At 39.5% G+C, this 23,340-nt stretch overlaps 2 protein-coding genes across 9 annotated transcripts in view; one reads left to right on the top strand and one right to left on the bottom strand.

Moving 5' to 3' along the window:
- The window catches only part of tubgcp6 (tubulin, gamma complex associated protein 6), a 54,927-nt gene that overhangs the window by 10,926 nt on the left and 20,661 nt on the right, over positions 1–23,340 (top strand). For all 8 annotated transcript variants that reach the window (XM_041202126.1, XM_041202127.1, XM_041202124.1 and 5 more), the window contains 10 exons: positions 1,925–2,098; positions 2,687–2,808; positions 6,679–6,754; positions 9,121–9,230; positions 9,338–9,429; positions 13,997–14,136; positions 16,577–16,726; positions 17,916–17,997; positions 20,837–20,925; positions 21,953–22,068. In XM_041202126.1, coding sequence (XP_041058060.1) covers positions 1,925–2,098; positions 2,687–2,808; positions 6,679–6,754; positions 9,121–9,230; positions 9,338–9,429; positions 13,997–14,136; positions 16,577–16,726; positions 17,916–17,997; positions 20,837–20,925; positions 21,953–22,068 — 1,151 coding nt within the window. The remainder of the gene's footprint in view (positions 1–1,924; positions 2,099–2,686; positions 2,809–6,678; positions 6,755–9,120; positions 9,231–9,337; positions 9,430–13,996; positions 14,137–16,576; positions 16,727–17,915; positions 17,998–20,836; positions 20,926–21,952; positions 22,069–23,340) is intronic.
- The window catches only part of hdac10 (histone deacetylase 10), a 112,360-nt gene that overhangs the window by 73,808 nt on the left and 15,212 nt on the right, over positions 1–23,340 (bottom strand). The window lies entirely within an intron of this gene.

The following is a 23,340-nucleotide window of genomic DNA, read 5'->3' as shown; positions in this document are numbered from 1 at the left end:
CAATGTTGGGATCCTTGCTCTTCCTGATATATATTAATGACCTAGGCCTTAGTGCATCGGGCAAAATTTGTGAATGATACAAAACATGGAAGTATTGTGAAATGTGAGGAGGATTGTAAAACTGCAATGGGACACATGCAAGTTGGTGGAATGGGCAGACAAATGGCAGATGAACTTACTTGTGAAGAAATGTAAAGCGAATCATTTTGGTAGGAAAAATATGGTGAGACAATATAAGATAAAGAATACAACTTTAAAGAGGATGAAGGTGCAGAGGGACCTTGGTATATATGTACATAAAACATTGAAGGTGGCAGGACAGGCTGAGAAAGTGGTTAATAAAGCATACAGTATCCTAGGCTTCATCATTAGGGGCATAGACCACAAGAGCAAGGAGGTTATGTTGAATTTGTATAAGACACTTGTTCAGCCTCAGCTGGAGTATTGCGTCCAGTTCTGGGCACTGCACTTTAGGAAAGATGTGAGGACATTGGAGAGAATGCAGAAAAGATTTATGAGAATGGTTCCAGGGACGAGGAACTTCAGCTATGAAGATAGATTACAGAAGTTGGGACTGTTTTCCTTGGAGAATAAAAGACCAAGAGGAGAAAATGTTTCTACTCGCGAAAGGATCGAGAATGAGAGGACACAGCTTTAAAGTTATTGGCTAAAGAAGCAAAAGTGACATGAGGAAAATCTTTTGCACGCAGTGAGTAGTGAGGGTCTGGAATGCATAGCCTGAAAGTGTGGTGGAGGCAGGTTCAATCGAGGCATTCAAAAGGGAATTAGAGTCCAGGCTGAAAGAGAAGAATGTGCAAGGTTACAGGGAGAAGGTAGGGCAATGGCTCTAGGTGAATTGCTCATTCGTAGAGCTGGTACAGACACGATGGCCTGAAAGGCCTCCTTCTGTGCTGTAACAATTCTGTGACATTGAATTTCATAGCACAGAAACAGGTTATTTAGTTCACCTGATCTATGTTGATGTGCATGCTCCATATGAGCCTCTCCTCACCTGTCTTCATCTCACTCTGTAAGCATATCTTTTCCCTCATTCCTTTCTCTCCCATGTTTATCTGGATTCTCCTTAAATACATTTTTTTAATTTGTTCATGAGATGTGGGCTTTGTTGGCTAAGCCAGCATTTATTGCCCATCCCTAATTGCCCTTGTTCAGAGGGCATGTAAGAGTGATTACCAGACCAGGCAGATGTCCTTTCCCAAGGGACATTTGTAAAAGCCCATTTGGTTCACTACAATTGGCAATGGTTTTGTGCTCAACATCAGACTTTTAATTCCAGGTTTTTATTGAATTCAAATTTCACTATCTGCCATGATAGGATTCAAACCCTGGTCTCCAGAGTATTACCATGGGTCTCTGGAATACCGGTCCAGTTACAATAGCACCATGCCACTGCCTCCTTATCCCATTCACTCCAAATGGTAGCAAGTTGCTCTACATTTTTGGCCTCCGGTTTTGGTCTCCATGTCTGACCACATTATGAATTATAGAAATGAAAGGATTATTTATCATTCTAAATCCCAATTCAAGTATCATTTGTTCAGGACTTTTTTGAAGGTGCTGAAAACTCATTTGTAGAATGGCTTTCCTACATTGAATTCATTAGAACTCTAGTCCTTTGACTGGTTGATGTCTACACTAATTGCAATGTTCACAATGAACCTATCTCTCACTGTATTAAAATAATTGAACTAAAAAAAATACTCAATGCTGAGGTAATTAAACAACTGGAATTGTTTCTTTCAAAAATGCTGGTGGTCTTTAATTACAAGCCATTAGTGTAGTAGCTGTAGGATAGTATACCTAGAAGTACAGCTTAGGTTGAAACTATGGAGAGCCAATTCATCTGTATGTTTAAACCAATGTATAAATGATTTGCATTTTATTTTCTGTCATCTCTTTTCAGTCTCTCCAGGCATTTATAGTCAAGCAAGGAGTGTACGTTTCAGGAACGTCCCCTGAGAGTATGTATAACCTCCTCTCTGAATTGGCTGAAAATGGAACATATTACACCCGCCTCAGTCACTTCTCTCTTCAACCGATTCTTGACTCTACGTACAATAAAGGCCTTGTTTTCCAGGTTTCAATCAGTTTTGTATTTGGATTTATTTTCATTATGCTCATTAACAAATTAGTTCAGAGTCCTAACTTAGATTATTGCCAGGAAAATTGATCACAAAAATATCATGTTGTTTGTCACAGCATTGACCAAAGCATTAACTTCAGGGTGAAATTCACATCCTCATTAGAGTGATGACTTGATTTTTGACACTACCTTTACTTATAAAGCTAAAAATAGATGCATGGCATTTAGAATTGATGTGTCTTGAAATAAGCTTTGCAATTTATAGGAGCAGGACCCCTGTTTGCTCAATGTGAGAGGGAGTAGAAAATTTTAAAAGGTTTTATGGTGTTTGATAGAGATATTTATACCCCATGTTCAGACATTAGGCTTGGACATAAAATCCTAAGCTTTGAAACTGAATGTTGAGGCATAATTGCTAATAAAATGTTAGATCCAGCAGTTTATAACTGGGGAGTTATGTTTGTCTGATTTTAGTTTTCAGAACACAGAAAAAATTGAATTGTGAATTGTACCAATGTTAATACACTAGCATAAGAATAAAAGTGTGAAACAAATTAAACAAATAATGCTTTTTTTTTTTAGGCTTTTACAAGTGGTTTGAGGAAATATCTACAATATTATAGAGCTTGTGTGTTGTCAACACCTCCATCATTGAGCCTTTTACCAATCGTCTTTCTGTTCAGGAAACTGGGGCGTCAACTAAGGTCAGTGGTACTTATTGAATAGTGTGTGCATTATGGTTAATCTTGAATTATTAAAGTTCATATTTGTCTAGCTTTTGGTTAGGCTCAAAGCGGGAATCTTTTTATTTGTATCTCATTATTGGTTTCAGTTTACAAGGAAGATTTAATTCGGATTAAAATAATTTGCATGTAATTTGTTGTTTTACTGTTGTAATTAACTTTTTGTATTCTGTCTTGCCCCTCATTTCCAAAGACTTAAAATATATTCTGTGTTAACCGTTAACATCAAATGAATAGTAAAGGCACAACTTGGTTAAAAATGCGTTTAGGTGATATCTGAACATGAGAGCAATGCTTAATTTATAAAGCACTTTATGCCTCTTACATCTGCAAACCTTCTACGTATATGGATATCTAAATGTGATTAGTAATCTGACTCAGAGGTTTAGTTGACGTTCTAATTTCTGACCATGATGAGTTTGCAGCTTCTCTCTTCAAAGCACTTTAAAAATATTTACTTTGAGGTAAATAGAACACTTCTTTGAATTCTGGCATTTTACTTTTGCCAACAGTGGATCTTTGTGGAGATTTTATTGGAGCACAAGAATAGTCGGGCCAAAGGAATAAAAGTTGTGAATTAATCCCAAGATGATTTGATGCTGTTCATTTACAATTATCAAAAGAGATTAGATTAGCATGAATATTACCAGTATATTTTCTGTATAAATACCTAGTATATTAGAATTTTTTATATTTTGAAAGATAGGGTAGCAGCTTATGTGAGTTTTGCTGTTGGAGAAATGCATGTGTTTATGACAAGTATGAGCTAATTCGGTCGCATGAATTTGTTACAGGTACATTATGTCTAGTTGAATTTTTTTCAGGAGGATGTTGTTAATATGGACTTCCAGATGGCACCCCACAAGAGATTATCAAATGCGAAAGCACAAGGAATCAGAAGCAGCCTTGTGACATGAATTGTTAAATTATTGGGATGTCAGAGAGAGAATAGGGACAAAGGGCACATTCTTTGATTGATGGCATGTGACAAGCGGTGTTTCTCAAGGATATGTACTGGCGCCTCAACTTTTCAACATCTATATTAATTACTGAGATAAAAATTCAAGGATTGTATATTCAGATTTGCAGATGCCATTAAGCTAGAAGGCATAATAAGTTGTGTCATTGGGAGCAGGAAGTTACAAAAGAGCATAGATTAAATGAGTGCACTAAACTGTGATGTATGGAGTTCAATGCGAGAAAGTACGTGATGCTATAGTTTGGATCTAAGAAAGATAAATTGGAATAGTACAAAATTAAAATATTGCAGATGCTGGAAATCTGAAATAAAAATGGAAAATCCTGGAAGTACTCATCAGGTCATACAGCACCTGTGGAGAGAAACAGTTAACATTTTTTTATTCGTTCATGGGTTGTTGGCATTGCTGGCTAGGCCAGCATCTATTGCCCATCCCTAATTGCTTTTGAGAAGGTGGTGGTGAGCTGCAGTCCATATGGTTTAGGAACACCCACAGTGCTGTTAGGAAGGGAGTTTCAGGATTTTGACCCAGCGACAGTGAAAGAATGGCGATATATTTCCAAGTCAGGATGTTGAGTGACTTGGAGGGGAACTTCCAGATAGCATTTCCATCTTTTTGCTGCCCTTGTCCTTCTAGATGGTAGTAGTCATGGGTTTGAAAGGTGCTGTTGAAGGAGCCTTGGTGAATTCCTGCAATGCATCCTGTAAATGGTACACACTGCTGCTACTGTGTGTCAGTGGTGGAGGGAGTGAATGTGGATGTAGTGCCAATCAGGCGGACTGCTTTGTCCTGGATGGTGTCAAGCTTCTTGAGTGTTGTGGGAGCTGCACTTATCCCAGGATATTTCATCACACTCCTGACTTGTGCCTTGTAGATGGTGGATAGGCTTTGGGGAGTCTGGAGTTGAGTTTCAGATCGTGATGACCCTTTATCAGAATACTCGATATCTATGAATCATTAAAAGTTGGTTTATCAGTTCAAAAAGGCTAACAAAATTATGACCTTTATCTCTAGCAGGACATTATGTAAGCTTTTTTTTAGAAGGGGTCTTTTTGACTTTAATGTAAATTCGGTTTAATTTAATTGTGTGCACCTAATTATTAGTTCAGACAAGACTCAATCATAAGGCAAGACAGGACTCTCAAATAGCAAATAATATCAAAGTTTATTTTTAAAAAGGAGAAAGCTATACTTATAAAATACGCAACCGTCTTTTACAACTTCCATTGGGTAGTCGGTCCAGATGGAAGCGACCTCATCAATTTCCTCGAAATCCTGTCCCAGGGAGCATTCAGTTATTGTTACAGTTTCTGTCTGTCTCTCTCTCATATTGCCAAATGGTTCTCGAAACCTCCATTTTTAACCCATGACTTAGCATTAACTCATCTCAAATCGAGTATGTTGTGATTAGCTGATTGGTCAATTGTTGTTACTGGATTAATTTTATTTGCCCACATTGTCCCAAGAATCGGAGCACTGAGGCTTTTCATGCTGTTTCCCTTATCTGAATCTGTACAAGTCCCCATTCATTACATTGCACCTGCTCTAGATGGCCAGGGACAAAGTGGGAATTCATGCTTACTGGTATCTGATTTCACCCTTTCTCACGTACTTTTACCAGCATTTTAGAAATATTGTCTTGCAGCGAGTTAATACTTTTAAATTTCAAACATTAGAATTTTACCCAGCCTTAACAACTACTTGATTAATTATTTATTCTTCAAATATAACATAGTTGATGTTCATTACTTATTCAGTCATCTGTTTCTGGCTGGTTGCTGATTATACAGTAATTCTTGGTTAGTACATGTGTGAGTTTCTGCAGGCTGTATAACTATGCAGATTACAAAATGGCTTCTTTGGCCCAATGTCAGCATAAAATAGCGGCTTGACTGTGTTGGCTTATTACAGTAAATACAATGTGAAAGTGTCTTAAAATTGTCAAGTTAAACTAAAATCTGTTGCCTAGGCCTACTTGCAACTGGAATTTAAAAACTGTGGTAACAAAAGAAGTGATGCTTCTGTGTTACAGAGCCTTGTGGAACTCGCCTAAAGTACGCGTTCAGTTTAAGGTACCGAACCTCAGGAAAGATCATTTGTCTTGGAGCGTGAACAGTGCAAATTTGTCAGAATTGTACAAGGCCTTAAGAAGTTAAATTATGAAGACAAGTTGTATAAACTTGATTTGTATTCCCTTGGATTTGAAAGATTGAAGGGCAACCTAATCGATGTCCTTAAAAATAATAGATTTGACCAGGTGGAACCAGCGAAACTATATCCTCTGCTGGAAAAATCCAAAACATGTGGATATAATCTTAAAATGAGAACCAGGCCAATTAGGAGTTTAATGAAAAAACACTTCACCCAAAGATTAATGGAAGTCTGAAACTTTCTCCCCAAAGATTTTGAATTTTGGAGCAATTGAAGTTTTCATGACTGAGATTGCTAGACTTCTGTTAGGCAAGGGTATCCAGGTATAGAATTAAAAATGGCAAAGAGGAGTTGAGATATATATCAGCCATGATCTAATTGAATGGTGGAGTAAACTTGAGTAGTTGAATGACTCCTGTTCTTATTATTACTTTTATTAGTGATGACAACAGAATGTTTGGGAAGACAGTAATTATGATGTGATCAGTATAATGAGAGAGACTGATCATAAATTATTTCATTACAACTGCTGGGTGTACATGGTGTGTTTTAAAACATTTATGTAACCCATTTGGGGGTTTATGGTACTTTCTGTGTATAATCAATTTGTCTTTGTTGTTAATTTGACATCCATTTGCCTAGTAGCAGCCATGACACAATTGCTGGCAGTAATAGTGTATAATTTATCTATCTTTTGCAGGTATTTGTCTGAATTATGTGGTATAGGATCAGGTGCACTGGGAATAAACCAAGGAAGTTCATTACCTTTTCCCACTGTAAGTTTTGTGTTTTGTTTTTGCACTAAATCAGTGTTCTTTCTCCTCTTCTATAGATGTTGCCTTGGTTGTGGTAATTTTCCATTAGCAAGAGTTTCCCTCCAGTACTTTGTCCAAGTAGGACTGTGAGTACCGGCTAGCCATTCAAATGTGTGATAAACTCAGTTAAGCCTAAGGCTGCCCTCCTGCTAATGCATGCATATATAGGCATGCACAATTCTAGCAGGGGTTACTTAAGTAGTGATCAGGAACTGTGGCCTGTTTTTATTTGTTTTCCTTTCATAACCTGGAGACGAATACTAATTGTAACCATCCATTGCCACTTTGACTGAGTTCATGAAATTTCGCACACAGGATCTGTTCCCATGTTGAAAGTCATAATCTGATAAGTATTGCCTCGCTAATATCTGGTACTCTCAGCTCTGAATCAGAAGATTGAGTTTAACAGGTTCTGAAGTTGCAGCATATCGTGACTGTGCAGTGACTGCTTAAAAGAAAGCAGAAAGCATTTGCATTTACCAAGCAGCACAAAGCTAATGAAATACTTTTGAAGTGTAGTCACTGTTTCGATAGAGAAGAAATCTATCACCAAGTAATCATTAAGCTGCCTATATTGGGAACAGTGAGGGTCAAGGTGGAGTCAGATTGTTTTACCTGGGATTCAGAGGTTAATTAGGAATGGGGTTGATATGGGGAATCTTCTATATTATTGGTCATATTGGTCAGTCTTGTGTCTCTGTTGGTCAGTGGGTGGACTGCTACACTAAAGGTTTAATTTGTCTCATCTCCAAGCAAAGGACCCGTACGATGTGGTACTTCCCCAGCTCTAAGCAGAGGCCAACCATCACTCATTGACATAAAATAAAAGCAAAATACTGCAGATGCTGGGAATCTGAAATAAAAACAGAAAATGCTGGAAAAACTCAGGTCCAGCAGCACCTGTGCAGAGAGAAACAGTTAAAGTTTTGAGTTGATATGACTCTTCTTCAGAGTCTGTATGACTCATATGGACTCAAAACGTTAGTTCTTTTTCTCTCTACACAGGTGCTGCCAGACCTGCTGAGTTTTTCCAGCATTTTCTGTTTTTAGATAACTCACTGACATGTTTCAGCTGTATTTTTATTGTGGGTAGGCTGCACTCCACCGTGGGGAGGGATGTGCCTTTTTCGTAACTCACAGCAGAAGTCATGCTAATTTGCTCATTGTAGGGAACCCTCTCCAGTAATCAAGCGAGCAAGGACGGCTTAGGTCCTTTGGGATCCCGAGATCAGTCATGTTTTGGCAATAAATTAACTGCTGCCCAGGATGCTGTATGCTGGTGGGAGAATATGTGCCATGTATGATTTTGAATTGGCATTCTGTATTTTACTGTAGGTGATGGTGTTTGGGGGCTAGACTCTACTTTTTGCTGTTTTAATGCATTCCTAGATACCCTCAGGCTTTCTATTCCATTTTTGGTCATGGAGATGAGAATGATGCACAGGGTAGAAACATGACCACAGGAAGCCTTCAGGGTTTGCAGGAAGCCTTCCAAGGGTGTTAGTTCATTCATGCTGAAGCTTGTAGAGTATTGTAGGGTTCTAGAGGTAGTGCTTTGTCTAGAGTTAGCAGTATTATTCATGATAGGTGAAATGAACTTTGTCGTCAGATTGGTGGAAGGGTGTATTTTTGTCTCCATGCTCTCATGCTAGGCTCTGCATCCAGCTGAACCAAGTCCTCATGGGTGTTCTCCTCTATGGTTGGGAGAAGACATAGACAGCTGATAAACCCAAGGTTATTTTTAAAGGAGATGCAGATTTGCCTCCATGTTAAGATTGACAGTATAAAAAAGGTAAATTATTTTGGAAAATTTGGCAAACAGATCCTGGCTTCTTTTGTTACCCACGGGTTATGTAGTGGCTCAAGACTAAGCTACAATCACTTGCATCTGAAATTTGGGAGACTGGGTCCATCTTGCTTGGGCAATGCAGACATATTCACACTGTTTGCCTTACCAAAGGATCTTGGAGAAATGACATTCCATGTTGTGAAATGCACAAGCTCCTATCTCAGCCAGGTGTTCATAAGGTGTCCTAGCTAATGTTTATCCCTTTTCCAACACAACATTAAGCAGACAAATTTGCCATTCATGTTACTATTTGTAGAATTTTATTGTTGTACCATGTTGGAAAATTGCATTAACTGTAAAGCACTTTGGGATGACCTGAGGCCCTGATAAATGCAAAATAAATGTAATCTGCCTGTCTTTCTAGCTGCAGCAATTTAGGTATTAAATTAATTGCCATTTATATTTCATTCTTCATCATTCCAAGAAATATTTCTCTAAATCTTCTTCATTAATTTACTTACTTACTTTCTTTAATCAGGGAGTAAAATTGTTGTCTTACTTGTACAAGGAAGCTCTGAATAACTGTAGTAATGAGCACTATCCAGTGCTGCTGTCTCTTCTGAAAAGCAGCTGTGAACCATATACAAGGTCAGTAATATAATTGAAATTTCATTGCTTTACCTCAGTTAATTTATTTTGTAGTACGGTTTCTTATTGCCATGTTTCCAGGTATAAATATAATCATTATTTTTTAGATTTGTCTATGACTGGGTTTACAGTGGTATTTGCAGGGATGCGTATGGAGAGTTCATGATCCAGGTGAATGAGGACTACCTTAACTTCAGAGGTATGCCAGCAAGTTAAAATGTGCATAATATATAAGAACAAATGATTGCAACTTCCTTGCAATTTAAGTTTAATTACATCTATTAAGTAATTTAAGTGTGATTTACAAGAGCATCCCTACTCTGATAGCTGAAGTCAGCTGTGGGACTTCAGAGGTTTTTGGCTTGTAAAGGCAGTAGACTGCCTTTATCATTTTCGTTTTCACTTTTCTTCCACTGAGAATCATAGAATGATAAAATGCAGTAGAATACCATTTGGCCCATTGAGCCTCTGTGAGCTCTTTTATAGGATCATGTCGTGCAGCATAGAAATAGGCTGTTGAGTTCATCAAGTCTGCACTGGCTCTTTCAAAGAGACCTCCCCTGCTTTTTCCCTCTAGCCATGCAACTCATGTATTTGTATGACTCCTTTTCAAAATTTATTATTGAATCTGTTTCCACTGCCCTTTTAGGCAGTGCTTTCCAGATCATACCAGCTCAATTGTGTATTTTTTTTCCCCTCGTCACCCCTAGGTATCTAATAATTCAGCAGTGATTGTTTTCTTGTTTGTGGGCTTTTGGGGCCATCTGTAATTGTAATTTGGAAGTGAGAAATATGATTATCTCCTTACTACTTTGGAGAAAACAAGGGCAAAAACCCAACATGGTGTTTGTGGCGCCAGGATCTATTATAAGTGGAGGCAGAAGGGCAGGCAACAGTAGAATCTGTTTACAAGGTACAACCTTTCTGGGTCCCCTAATTCTGGGATGACATTCCTTTGTGCTTCTTCCATGTTGCTTTGAGTTTCACTGGATTTTTAAAAATTAATTCACGGGATGTGGGCTTTGCTGGCTGGGCTAGCATTTATTGCCCATCCCTAATTGCCCTTGAGAAGGTGATGGTGAGCTGCCTTCTTGAATCGTTGCAGTCCATGTGGTGTAGGTACACCCACAGTGCTGTTAGGAAGGGAGTTCCAGGATTTTGACCCAGCGACAGCGAAGGAATGGCAATATATTTCCAAGTCAGGATGGTGAGTGACTTGGAGGGGAACTTTCAGGTGGTGGTGTTCCCATCTATCTGCTGCCCTTGCCTTCTAGATGGTAGTGGTCGTCGGTTTGGAAGGAGCCTTGGTGAATTCCTACAATGCATCTTGTAGATGGTACACACTGCTGCTACTGTATGTCGGTGGTGGAGGGACTGAATGTTTATGGATGTGTTGCCAATCAAGCAGGCTGCTTTGTCCTGGATGGGTGTCAAGCTTCTTGAGTGTTGTGGGAGCTGCACTCATCCAGGCAAGTGGGAAGTATTCCATCACACTCCTAACTTGTCCCTTGTTAATGGTGGACAGGCTTTGGGGAGTCAGGAGGTGAGTGTGAGATACTCATCGCATGATTCCTTGCCTCTGACCTGCTTTTGTAGCCACAGTATTTAAATGGCTAGTCCAGTTCAATTTCTGGTTAATGGTAACCCCCAGGATGTTGATAGTGGGGGATTCAATGATGGTAATGTCATTGAATATCATGGGGTGATGGTTAGATTCTCTCTTGTTGGAGATGGTCATTGCCTGACATTTGTGTGGTGTGAATGTTACTTGCCACTTGTCAGCCCAAGCCTGGATATTGTCCAGGTTTTGCTGCATTTGGACATGGACTGCTTCAGTATCTGAGGAGTCGCAAATGGTGCTGAACATCATGCAATCATCAGCGAACATCCCCACTTCTGACCTTATGATCGAAGGAAGGTCATTGACGAAGCAGCTGAAGATAGTTGGGCCGATGACCCTACCCTGAGGAACTCCTGCAGTGATGTCCTGGAGCTGAGATGACTGACCTCAACCACAACTTTCTTCCTTTGTGCTAGGTATGATTCCAATCAGTGGGGAGTTTTCCCCCTGACTCCCATTGGCTCCAGTTTGGCTAGGGCTCCTTGATGCCACACTGTCAAATGCAGCCTTGATGTCAAGGCAGTCACTCTCACCTTATCTTGAAAGTTCAGTTCTTTTGTCTGTTTGACCCAAGGCTATAATGAGGCCAGGAGCTGAGTGGCCCTGGCGAAACCTAAACTGGGCATCAGTGAGCAGGTTATTGCTAAACAAGTGCAGTTGATAGCACTGTTGATGACCCCTTCCATTAATTTAATGATGATGGAGAGTAGACTGATGGTGCAGTAAGTGGCAGGGTTGGATTTGTCCTGCTTTTTGCGTACAGGACATACATGGGCAATTTTCCACATAGGGTAGATGCTAGTGTTGTAGCTGTACTGGAACAGCTTAGCTAGGGGCACGGCAAGTTCTGGAGCACAGGTCTTCAGTACTATTGCTGGAATATTGCTGCTCCTGGCATGCCCTCCTGCGCTCTTCATTAAACCAGGGTTGATCCTTTGGCTTGAGGGTAATTGTAGAATGGGGGATATGCCAGGTCATAAGGCTACAGATTGTGGTTCTTTACGTTTCTGCTGCTGCTGATAGTCCACGGCGCCTCATAACTGCCCAGTCTTGAGTTGTTAGATCTGTTCAAAATCTATCCCATTAGCACAGTAATAATGCCACACAACATGATGGAGGGCATCCTCAATGTGAAGGCAGGACTTCGCCTCCACAGTGATTGTGGTCACTCCTACCGACACTGTCATGGACAGATGCATCTGCAGCAGGCAGGTTGGTGAGGATGAGGTCAGGTATGTTTTTCCCTCTTGTTGGTTCCATCACCATCTGCCACAGGCCCAGTCTAGCAGCTATGTAATTTAGGACTCGGCCAGCCAGGTCAGTAGTGGTGCTGCCGAGCCACACTTGAACATTGACATTGGATATTGAAGTCCCCCACTCAGAGTACATTCTGCACCCTTGACACCCTCAGCGGTTCCTCCAAGTGGTGTTCAACATGGAGGAGCACTGATTCATCAGCTGAGGGGCTATGGTATGTGGTAAACAGCAGGAAGTTTCCTTGCCCATGTTTGACCTGATGCTATGAGACTTCATGGGCTCCGGAGTCGATGTTGAGGACTCCCAGGGCAATTCCCTCCCAACTGTATATCACTGTGCGACCACCTCTGCTGGGCCTGTCCTGCCAGTGGGACAGTACATATCCAGGGATGGTGATGGTGGTGTCAAGGACATTATCTGTAAGGCAGAGGCCAGGATTTTCCCCTCGCTGATTTGGGGGCGGGGCTCACTCGCCGAGGGGAAAATGACATTGGGAGGAGCCCTTGACGTCATTCTGGTCCCTTTAAATATTCACGAAGGCGGGCGGACTGCGGATTCAGCTGTCCACCCGCTGACCTGTCAGTGGCCAATTAAGGCCATTGACAGGCTAATTAACCTTATTAAACACCCTGCCCAGCCAACCTTGAGGCTGGTGGGCAGGCCAGGAGCCCCAGCGGGCTGCAGATTATTAATGAAACTTCATCCACTGGCAGGATGAAGTTTCATGTCTGTTTTTTAAAAATTTAATAAATTTTATGTGTTTATTATTAACATGTCCCATGAGGGGGGCATGTTAATAATTTTAATATTTATCTATTTTTAGAGTTTACTTACCTCTCATGAATCTCCCTGAAACAGGACTTTGCCTCAGGGAGCAGTGCGCTCTTTCGCGCACATGCACGAAAGAGCGCATTTTGACAGATGGGGATTCCCTCCACCCCTGCACAGGAAGTGCATAGCGCTTCCTGTCGGGCAGGCCGCTGGGTGGGCCTTAATTGGCCCACCCACTCAAAATGGCGATGGGCCCTGATTCGGCGGTGGGATTCGGCTGCCCACCCGCCCATCAAGGTAAGAATTCTGCCCATAATTCCGTGAGGATGACTATGCCAGACTGTTGCTTGACTCGTCTGAGAGACAGCTCTCCCAATTTTGGCACTAGCCTCCAGATGTTAGTAAGGAGGACTTTGCAGGATTGACAGGGCGGAGATAGCCATTGTCATTTCCAGTGCCTAGGTCAATGCCAGGTGGTCTGTCTCGTTTCATTCCTTTTTTGTGACTTTGTAGTGGTTTGTTACAGGTGAGTGGCTTGCCAGGCCATTTCAGAGGGCATTTAAGAGTTAACCACATTGCTGTGGAGTCACATGTAGGCTAGGCCAAACCAGGTAAGGATGACAGGTTTCCTTCCCTATAGGACATTAAAGAACCAAATGGGTTTTTACAACAATCAACAATGGTTTCATGGTCAGCATTAGACTTGTAATTCCACAATTTTATTGAATTCAAATTCCACCATCTGCCTTGGTGGGATTCAAACCCTGGTCCCCAGAGCGTTACTCTGGATTACTGGTCCAGCCACAATACCACTACACCATCGATGTTTCTTTTTTGTTGGGTTTTTGCTTAAAAATGTGGTGAAGTTAACATTGTTTAATATAACAGCTTTAGGCTTTAAGTTGGGTATGTCTAATGGTAAGGCAAATGGACGAATAAACCCATTTCTTTTTCCACATTGATTGTGTGGTGGGATGCAGATGTTTGAAGTTTGTTTCCTAGCTGTTCTTTGCAATATTTGTGGAGCTCTGAGTAGAAACTTAATGAAGTAATGAACATGTTCACTGAGTAGATTAAAAATTTATTTTCAATCATTGTTTTAAAATTTATTTGCCAGATAAACACTACTGGACCAATGGGTATGTTTTAGCTTCCAAAGAGGTTGAAGAGTGTGTCCCCCTTTTCCTTGCTCATGTGGCTTATGACATCTACATCTGTGGGAAGACTATTAACTTGTTGAAACTGTGCTGCCCAACGGTATGCTGTTGTTTTTTTTAACCATATTCTATTAAATGGGCAAGTTACTGTTTCTATTACATATTTTGTGTTTTCAATAATGGCTTGCCATTGCTGGTTTATGCATCTTGCGCTGTTTTATGTGTCTTTAACATGCCTCTGTTGGAGTTACTTTGCAACTTGCCTTGCATTTCACCCCTAATTGCTTCTAGTTTTCTGTCTTAGGTTCACCTTTCCTTCTGTTCGCCTTTGTTTCCTGTGCCTTGATTTTAATTTTAAGGCCGTCTTCCCCAGTAGTTCCAGTGTGGGTTGGTTGTGACACTGTCAAATTCTAATTAGGTAGCTAGTATCACTAAACCTTGAAGAACAATCCCATTAAAGATGTTAAACTGACACTTGAATCATGTCTTTCCTCCTCTCCGCCCCATCCCAAGCAATGTGGGACAATTTAAAAATGGATGACATAATAGTTAAAAGTCATCTGATGGCAGAATATGTGGCTATAAACAAATTATATATTAAAGTAGTAGTTTCTAGAAAAGGAGCCAACCTGTTATGCCTTCTATTGTTGATGTGTTTTCCAGAATCCATCCCTTTCTGACATGCCAGATGTGTAACAGTAACTCCACAAACTATTTCTAACCCTGAAAATGTATTCACTGGGCAGAATTTTACATCCTACGGATGGGCACGTGCCCGATCCGATCAGGCATAAAATCGTGTGAGATGATGTCGGGTGAGCGTCCCAACATCATCGCGCACTCGCACGATATTTTGCTCGACGTGTGCGCGCAAAAGCTGGAAGCATACCCGCCGACAATTAAGCGGTCAACTAAGTCCATTAACTGCAATTGTCTGCGATTTTTTTTTTTTGTGGCCTGTCCAATCTTACGGTTGGCAGATGGGCAAATCGGCCAGGCGGCCTTTACATTTTTTGTCAAACTTCATCCAAGGGCGGGACGAAATTTCCATTATGAAGTGAAATAAAAATAAAGATCTGGGGACAGCATTTTTATGAGGTATGCTATCAGGTGCTTGATTGTGATGCATGGACATTTTTTTAAGCCTTTTACAGCTTTATTTCATTATCTGTAGGTCTGCAGCTCCCTGAGGCAGCTATCCACCTTCAGGGAGCTCTCTTGCAACGGTCACCCGCGCCCATGGTGACATAGTCGCCTGCCCTCTTCCCACCCCCAATCCGGCAGTGCTGAGCTTTTCAGTGCGTGTTTCAAGCTGGCTGAAGGGGGTCTGTTTCTTGGATGATCATGCGCGCCCAACGACCGAAAAATTCAGGCAACTAAGTGCAGACATCTATGTAGTAATGAAATATAAGAGCAGGCATCACACCTGAACAGGAAGAGTTTCCACTTTGGGTGCAGTCCTTGAATCCAGCACAAATTGTGCCAGTTTTGAAAAGTTTTTTTTAACCTGAATTTCTGCATTTGCAAATTTCCAAACACACAATCTGCTATGAACTAGTGTCTTAAAAACATTTGAAAAAATGAATTCCTTGATATATTTGATTGGCAACTTGGTAAAGTTTGATTAATACAGCTGACTGAGTTTATCACAAAAAATGAGCACTTTAAATTGCAGTGTGTCTACCACCTTTGAGCAACTTGATATTAAAGTGTTAAAAACAACTTTAAAAGATAGTACAAAATTATTTTCCAGTTAGATTGAGGTACTGTAGTCAGTTCCCTTTGTAATTAAAAAAAAATCATCCAAAACACTCCTATTAGTCTCCTTATGCTCAAAAGATCCAGCTTAATTTTTGGACCCTACTCGAAGGCCTGCATATGAAGCCATTCTAAATGGACTTGATATATTCTGTTGAGCTTTGTCAAACAAGGAGTTATAAAATGCAACTCTGAAGCTGCTATGAATATGTTCACTGATAACAACATTCTTTGATGAAAGGAATGCAAAATGTTGATAACAGCAGATCTGATTTCCTTAACAATTCAGAAATGTGCTGTTTTCTTTACAGCTTTTTTATCATAATTTTGTGTCCCCCTGACTGAGCCCAGGGCCCCAGTACCTACATCTCCCAGTCTCACGATTAGCTACAAACACTTTAATAATGTCATGTTCCTCACTAAGAGCCCCTACCCTCGACCAAACATAAAGCTCCTATATTTTTAAGCCAAATTAGGAAAGTCTAATTGCAGTATCTCAGTTGGTATTCTGATTCGGATCCATTAATTCAGCTTAGATCAGAAATTGAATGTGGGACCTTCTGGTATGTGTGGCTTAATGTTATATTGAATGTTGCCTTTACCCATGAAGCCATGGAGGGGGCCTTGTGTTAGTCCATGTTTAACTTTTTCTTATTTTCAAAAAATTATGGTTACTGAATTATGATGAAGCATAAGTCCTTGTTCAGTTTTGTTGATTTAGTGTAAAATTTTTCTGTAATGAATATAATGAATGTATTTGTTGATGTTTGTCCTTTTTAAAGCATTACATCTGCTGGTCTGACATTCCTGTTCCCTGCATCTCTGTCACCTTTTCCCTGGAGGAACTGGAGGAGATTGAAAGAGACTCAGCTCTTTATGTCAGTCGAATGGAGAGAATAGCTCGTTACAACTCCATTAGCAGAGAGGCAGAGGTAGATTTTTAAAATGCCATGGATTGTAAATCTTAGTTAACTGAAAGCGTAGAATTTTTCATTTGGTTTTAAGATGAATTTTGCACTTTATATAGTACGTGCCAATGTTCTTGTATAAAAGTACCAAAAGAATATCTTACACTTGAGTTTTAATTTGACGTTGTTCTCATAAAGTTTGCATTTTTGATAATATATTTAAAATAGATATTATAAAACTGATTTTGAGAGTCTGTTGGAACAAGAGCTCAGTAAATGATTCGTATTGTAACAGAGACTCATTGTGACATTCTGTATGTTGTCAAACAAATTTAATGTGATGAAAAGATTTTACCCCTCTCCATACTTAATTTGAAATGTTTTGTGGGAAAGGGAACTTTAATTTAATGTTATGTATATCCTGAGTGTAGTAGAATCATTGGAATTTTCCATTTGGAGGTCTAGAATTCTTTTTCATTATAAGTATTTTGAAATTGTGCCATGTTCTTTGGAAATTTTAGCACACAGGGTACAATGTGAGCTGGCTTTCGTTGTGCCTTTCTGCCCATTTCTTCAGGAATCAGATGGGACCATGAAATGGGACTCACCGTTGTATCTTTCACTGCACCTGATCAGGAAGGAGACATTATCATTGCATTGTAACCTCTCCATTCCAGAATGCTTGGGACCAACTCATTTTGGAATTTTCTGGATTATAGAATGACATTAGAATGTCCAACGCAAGTGTCTAAACCTAGAAACACTGTAGATAAAAATATTTACTAGAAGCAGAATACTGTGATAAAACATTATAAAGCAATAATACAAATTGTTTTACTAATCCAAATACTATGTCTTCCATGTTTCCGCTCCCAAAGTACTGAACTCAAATGACACTGAGTTACTTAGGCTTGCTCAAAAAAATTCTGGACAAGTGGTGTTTCCAAACAATAGATTTCTAGACTGGAGAGGTTACTGTGTATTTGTGATATATTGGATTAATTGTAAGAAGCATGAATCAATCCTTCAGAGGAATGAATGTAGGTTCCGTTTCCCCGATTTTTAAATATTTGGATCTTGTAACATGTGCTACTTGGTTAGAACATTGAGTTGTTTCTTTACAATTATTAAAAGCTGTAATTTGATGCACTTAGTAATATTGTTACCTTTGGTTAGTTAATTTCACTGACAAAGCAATAATTTAATCTTCCAGAATCTGAGAAAGGAAATTGCTCAACAGGAGTTGATTGTCCAAGCTCAACGGACAGCTACAAGAGCCATGGCTACATTTAAAAGTATGATTTTATTTAGAGTAACATGAATCCTTTTCTGTGAACTGCAGTAGTTGCATCCTGAAGCAATAATCTATAGGACATCATTCTAATAATCTAGTTGTCATTCTCAAAATAGAATAATTCTTTCATAATTTGTGCAGAGCACAGCAATTGTGTTTAAGTCCCAGATTTGGCAATGACACTATTATTAATAATACCACGTGCTGCCCATTTGTTAAATCAGAAGTTTTTAGAAACAAATCCTTTTCTCTGAACTGCGGTAGTTGCATCCTGAAGCAATAATCTATAGGACATCATTATAATAAGGCTACCAAGAAGGTAATGGCCATGCATGGCTAGAAACTAAGCCATAGAGGCAAGATGGTCCAGGCTCGGGTCTCAAACAGTGCTGGCATGATCTCAGTTGGAAGCAGCTGGGTTCTACAATTCCCTCAGTGGACCAGAGGAAGGTGGTTAGTGGGGATCATTTTTCCTGATAAGGTACTCTCTGCAGCTGTATCATAAGTCGATTCAGAATTGGGTTTAAAGGTTTATAATAATCTTAATGGTGTGGAATTTGTAAGGCTTTTGACAGCAAACTGTTAGTGTTTGCCATCATTACCCCTCTGTATCAGACTACACCTTAAGGATTTAGTGCAAGTATAAGAAGGGGCACCCTTCTATTAGCATAATGCATATCAACTTGTATTCAAAATTTATCACCTGATATTTTTATTGGGCCATAGTTTGGTAGCCTATGACAAGGCTACAGCAATTGCTGTGACCTCAAAGAGCTCTGCTGAGAGATCTAGCTTTTATTGGCATTCCCAGCATTGAGCTGCAGTGATATCAAGCTGTCTAAGCAGCCAACCACATTAAAGAATTTTCACAGATAGCAACTCAGCAAATGAGAGACATGAATAATCAATTCACTTTAAAAAGAAACCTGTGGAATGAAATAAAGATTGAGACATACACATGGGATTAGGGTATAAGTTGAAGTGTCAAACAAAATTGAAAGTAAAAATTTGAATTAGTTAAAAGTATAGGTTAAAAATCTAGTAATTATTCACAGTGGAGAAATTTAACGGCATTACACTTTTTTTCAGGGCCAGATCAGACATTCAGCAGTAGATATTATTCTGCCAGTAAAAACTCAGTTTCACCTCATAGAAATCCCATAAAAAGTTACGATTTTTTTTCAAACAGCGATATGAGAGAGGAAAAGGGGAAGCTGTCTCAAATCTTTTGATTTCACTGATCGCTGGCTTTGAGGATGGTGGGCAGGGCAAGATGGTGTCCACAGTGAAACCTGTGGTGGAGCAGGGAATCACATACCTCAACTTCAGGATTGCCATGTTAATCTGCACTTGCACTAAATTCTTAAGGTGTGGTCTGATTCAGAGGGGTAATGATGGCAAACGCCAACAGTTTGCTGTCAAAACCCCTGCAAATTCCACACCATTAAGATTACTATAAACCTTTAAACCCAATTCTGAATCGACTTATGATACAGCTGCAGAGAGTACCTTATCAGGAAAAATGATTCCCACTAACCACTTTCCTCTAGTCCACTGAGGGAATTGTAGAACCCAGCTGCTTCCAGCTGAGATCATTCCAGCACTGTTTGAGACCCAAACCTGGACCATCTTGCCTGTATGGCTTAGTTTCTAGCCATGCAGTGCCATTACCTTCTTGGTCGCCTACAGAATTTATAGAGGGTACATTTGCACTTTCACCTGGGCAGTAATCTGGTGGAGCAGATTACTGCTTGTTGCAAAAGCCTGCTGATTTTCATTGGATTGACTTTAATAGAATGAAAATCGGGCAATTCTTCGATGAGCGAGTGATTTGTCCTGTCAGATCACTGCCCAGGCAATGCCACAGTAGACTAGGTTGTTGGAACAATGGAAGTTTACAGCCATTCAGTCCATTGTGACTGAGTAGCCTATTGGTAGAACAATCCAAAACTAACCCTATTGCCCTGCTTTCTACATATAGCCCTGTCTTACTTTGATTCAAATGTTTATCTGCTGTACCGTTAAGAGATGCAGTGACTCCTACCTCAGTTAAGTCCTGTAGCAAATCATTCCTTGCTGTAACAAATCCTTGCATTAAAAAAATGTCCTAATCTCTCTCAGTTTGATGTAAATGGCGTGAACATTGCTCATTAAGTATTTTAGCATCCTACTTTAATTGACTATAATGTAGCATAATAACAAACATAATGGACTATTGTGTAGAATAATTCCTACATTATAACGGTGACTACAATTCAAAAGTACTTTATTGACGGTAAAGCACTTGGAGATGTCCGGTGGTTTTGCAAAGAGCTATATAAATGCAAGTTTTATTTTTTCTTCATAATATAGATAAAAATCTGGGTATCAGGTTGTTAATTAAAAATATGAATACTGATATATTTTGTTCAACAAACAAATCAGTTTAAGCTGAGTATTGAATCTAATAGAAGTAGGTATTTGCTGTTTACTGTAATGCAATAATACATATCTTATTTTTAGAAATATGTCATGCAGAAATGAGAAACACCCAGGTATATAATCTACAATAAATGCAACATTTGTAGCTGTTTAATGTCACTGAGTGCTTAACTTCAGAAATTTTGAACTAAACTCATGCTTCAACACTTATTATAGTTACCAACTGATTCAATTACAATAGTTAATTTTAATCTGAAATAAAATTGCCATGGTGGTTTTATTGTTGTGTAAAATCCTATAAATCCTTGAGTGCGTTGCTGAACCGCTGGCGCTATCATAACTCCATGGTTTTTCACTCACTGACAGAATTATTTAAAAGGTACATTCGTCTTTCAATTTCTATGCTTTTTAATCTGTAGATAATCAGATAGCTGAAAGGAAGGCTTTTGATGTAAAGAAGCGGGAGCAATTCTTGGAGCTAAAAGAACAAATGGAGAAGGACATAGAGGTACTCATCTTCAATTGTGATGGATTCAAATGCCTTTAGAAAATTGGGAGTGGAATTGCCTTGTTTAATTTTGTGAGATTTACTGTGTTTACACATAGGGCAGAATTTTGCCCTTGGGCATGTGGGCCCCACCGGCTCAGCGGCGGGTGGACAGCTGACCCCTGCTGCCGAAACAGGGCCCGTTGCCATTTTGAGTGGACGGGCCTTGCGGCCTTCCTGACAGGAACCGCTATGCTGTCTCCAGCTGTCAAAGTGCGCTCTTTCACGCGCACTGCTCCCTGAGACTAAGTGCTGACTCAGGGAGATTAGTGACAGTGCACAAAAGTTAAAAAATAGAAAATAAAAATATTAACATGTCACCCCTTATGTGACACTGTCACACGAGATGGGACATGTTAATAAAAATGACATAAACTTTATTAAACTTTTTAAAAACGGATATGAAACCTCATCCCGCCAGGTCTTTAATGACCTTAATTGTGGCCTCAGGTCGGTGGGTGGACAGCTGATTTTGCTGTCCACCCGCCTCCCTAAAAATTTAAAGGGACCGGGATGACGTTGGGGGTTCCTCCCGACATCATTCTGCGTCATTTTCCCGTCGGCGAACGGGCCCCTTCCCCAAATCGCCGACGACATAATTCTGGCCATAATGTATGTCTAGAACAAAACCTTCTCTATCTTGGAGGTTTAGCTTGCTTTAAAATAATTAAATATTGCTGTTGAGAAATGAGCAACTTCAAGTAAAAACTGATTACAAGGTAAAATTTAATGGAAAGCTTCAGGTGAGTGTAGGGCATTAGTTCACTTTGCAGTACTGAGCAAAGACCCAGTCGCCTGTAAAGTGAATATCTTATATCATTTATTGACATATTTTATACAACCACATTATTTTTTGGCTAAGTATTCTGTGTTTATATCTGTTATTGTAAAACTGAGGTTACATGTGCATTTCAAATGAGCGCCGCTGCTTAACCAAACAGTACCTATATTGAAATCATTTAAGTGGTTTTATTTTTGTTTTGCTTAGCGTCGAAATGCAGTTAAACAACATGAGACTGAAAACGATTTAATGCAGATTCGAGTGCTTAGAGAACGTGAAGAAAAACGTAAAGCACAAGAGGAAGAATTGGAGAGAAGGGCAAGGTAATTATTTCCTTGAAAATATGTGCAGCATAAATATTTGATGATGGAAGGGAGAGAAGACTTACTTTGAAGTTATATTGTTTTTATCCATTTACAGTGCTGCTGCACTACCTAACTTTTCTTACAATATGTTATTTCCAGCTTGAATAAGATTTCACAGTCCTGTTTACTGAACTTTTTTTTGTAGTCATTGGATTATACCACAGGTTATTTGGGTTGGTAATTCACTTTGTGAATAAATTAATTAATTCACATAAAGCTGAACACTACTTAAAATAAAGTCTGATGAGCCGTGCACTGTTTGATCGCAACTTCTGTTGACTTGTACATCTTTGGCCACATGGTTTAGCATTCCTGTGCTATCGTTGATTACAACTCGACATTGGCTGGACATCTTAAGCACTAAGTCTACTAAGACCTATTTTAGTTTTGTGTTAAGCTATGCCAACACCATTAATGGACTATACATGTCATCTATTTTCTCTTCCAATGTGTTGCAGTTTACATTACTGTTCTGTTCAATGTTTTGTCCAACTCATTCTATACATTTTGAACTGCCACTTCCAATTCCTTCTATACTTTGCTCTGAAAATTTTATGAATTTAGAATTTCAGGATCTTACGGCATTGATGTAGATAGTAGTAGTCCCCAATCCCCATAGCAACTTCAGCTCCTCAAGACTGTTCCACTTTTCAGTTAGTTCATGACTGATCTTTGCCTCAACTCCATTTAATCGTAATTGATCTATATATCTTACCTAATGAAAAATTGTCATTATCAGTCTTACAAATTTCAATCAATCCAACTTCCACATACTTTTGGAGAAGAGAATTCCACATTTCAACTTTGTGAAAAGTGCCTCCTGTTTCCATGCCTGAAGGACTTTACTCTAATTTTTAAGATTGCGCCCTTTGCACTTGATTTCCCCCATAAGAAAAAATAGACTTTGAATCTGTTGAATCCTTTTAACATTTTAAAGACCTCAATTGGTGTACCCTCAGCTGCTTAAGCTCTATGGAATAAAAGCAAAGTTTATGCAACCCATCCTCATAATTTTATCCTTTAAACACTGCATCATTCTGATGAAGCTGCACTGTACCCCTCTAAAGCCAATATACCTTTCCTGAGGTACAGTCCCCGAAACTGCCATTAAGGGTCTACTGGTCTAGATAGGGTGCGGCCAAGGCTCTATCGATCTGAAGCATCACTTCCTACTCTTTGTATTCCATCCCCCTTAAGGTAAAGACCAATATTCTATTAGCCTTTTTGTTT

This window comes from Carcharodon carcharias, chromosome 13 (assembly GCF_017639515.1).
Source record: "Carcharodon carcharias isolate sCarCar2 chromosome 13, sCarCar2.pri, whole genome shotgun sequence".
Lineage (NCBI taxonomy): Eukaryota > Metazoa > Chordata > Chondrichthyes > Lamniformes > Lamnidae > Carcharodon > Carcharodon carcharias.
The sequence above is the reverse complement of the archived record's forward strand: the minus strand, read 5'-3'. Positions and strand labels throughout refer to the sequence as shown.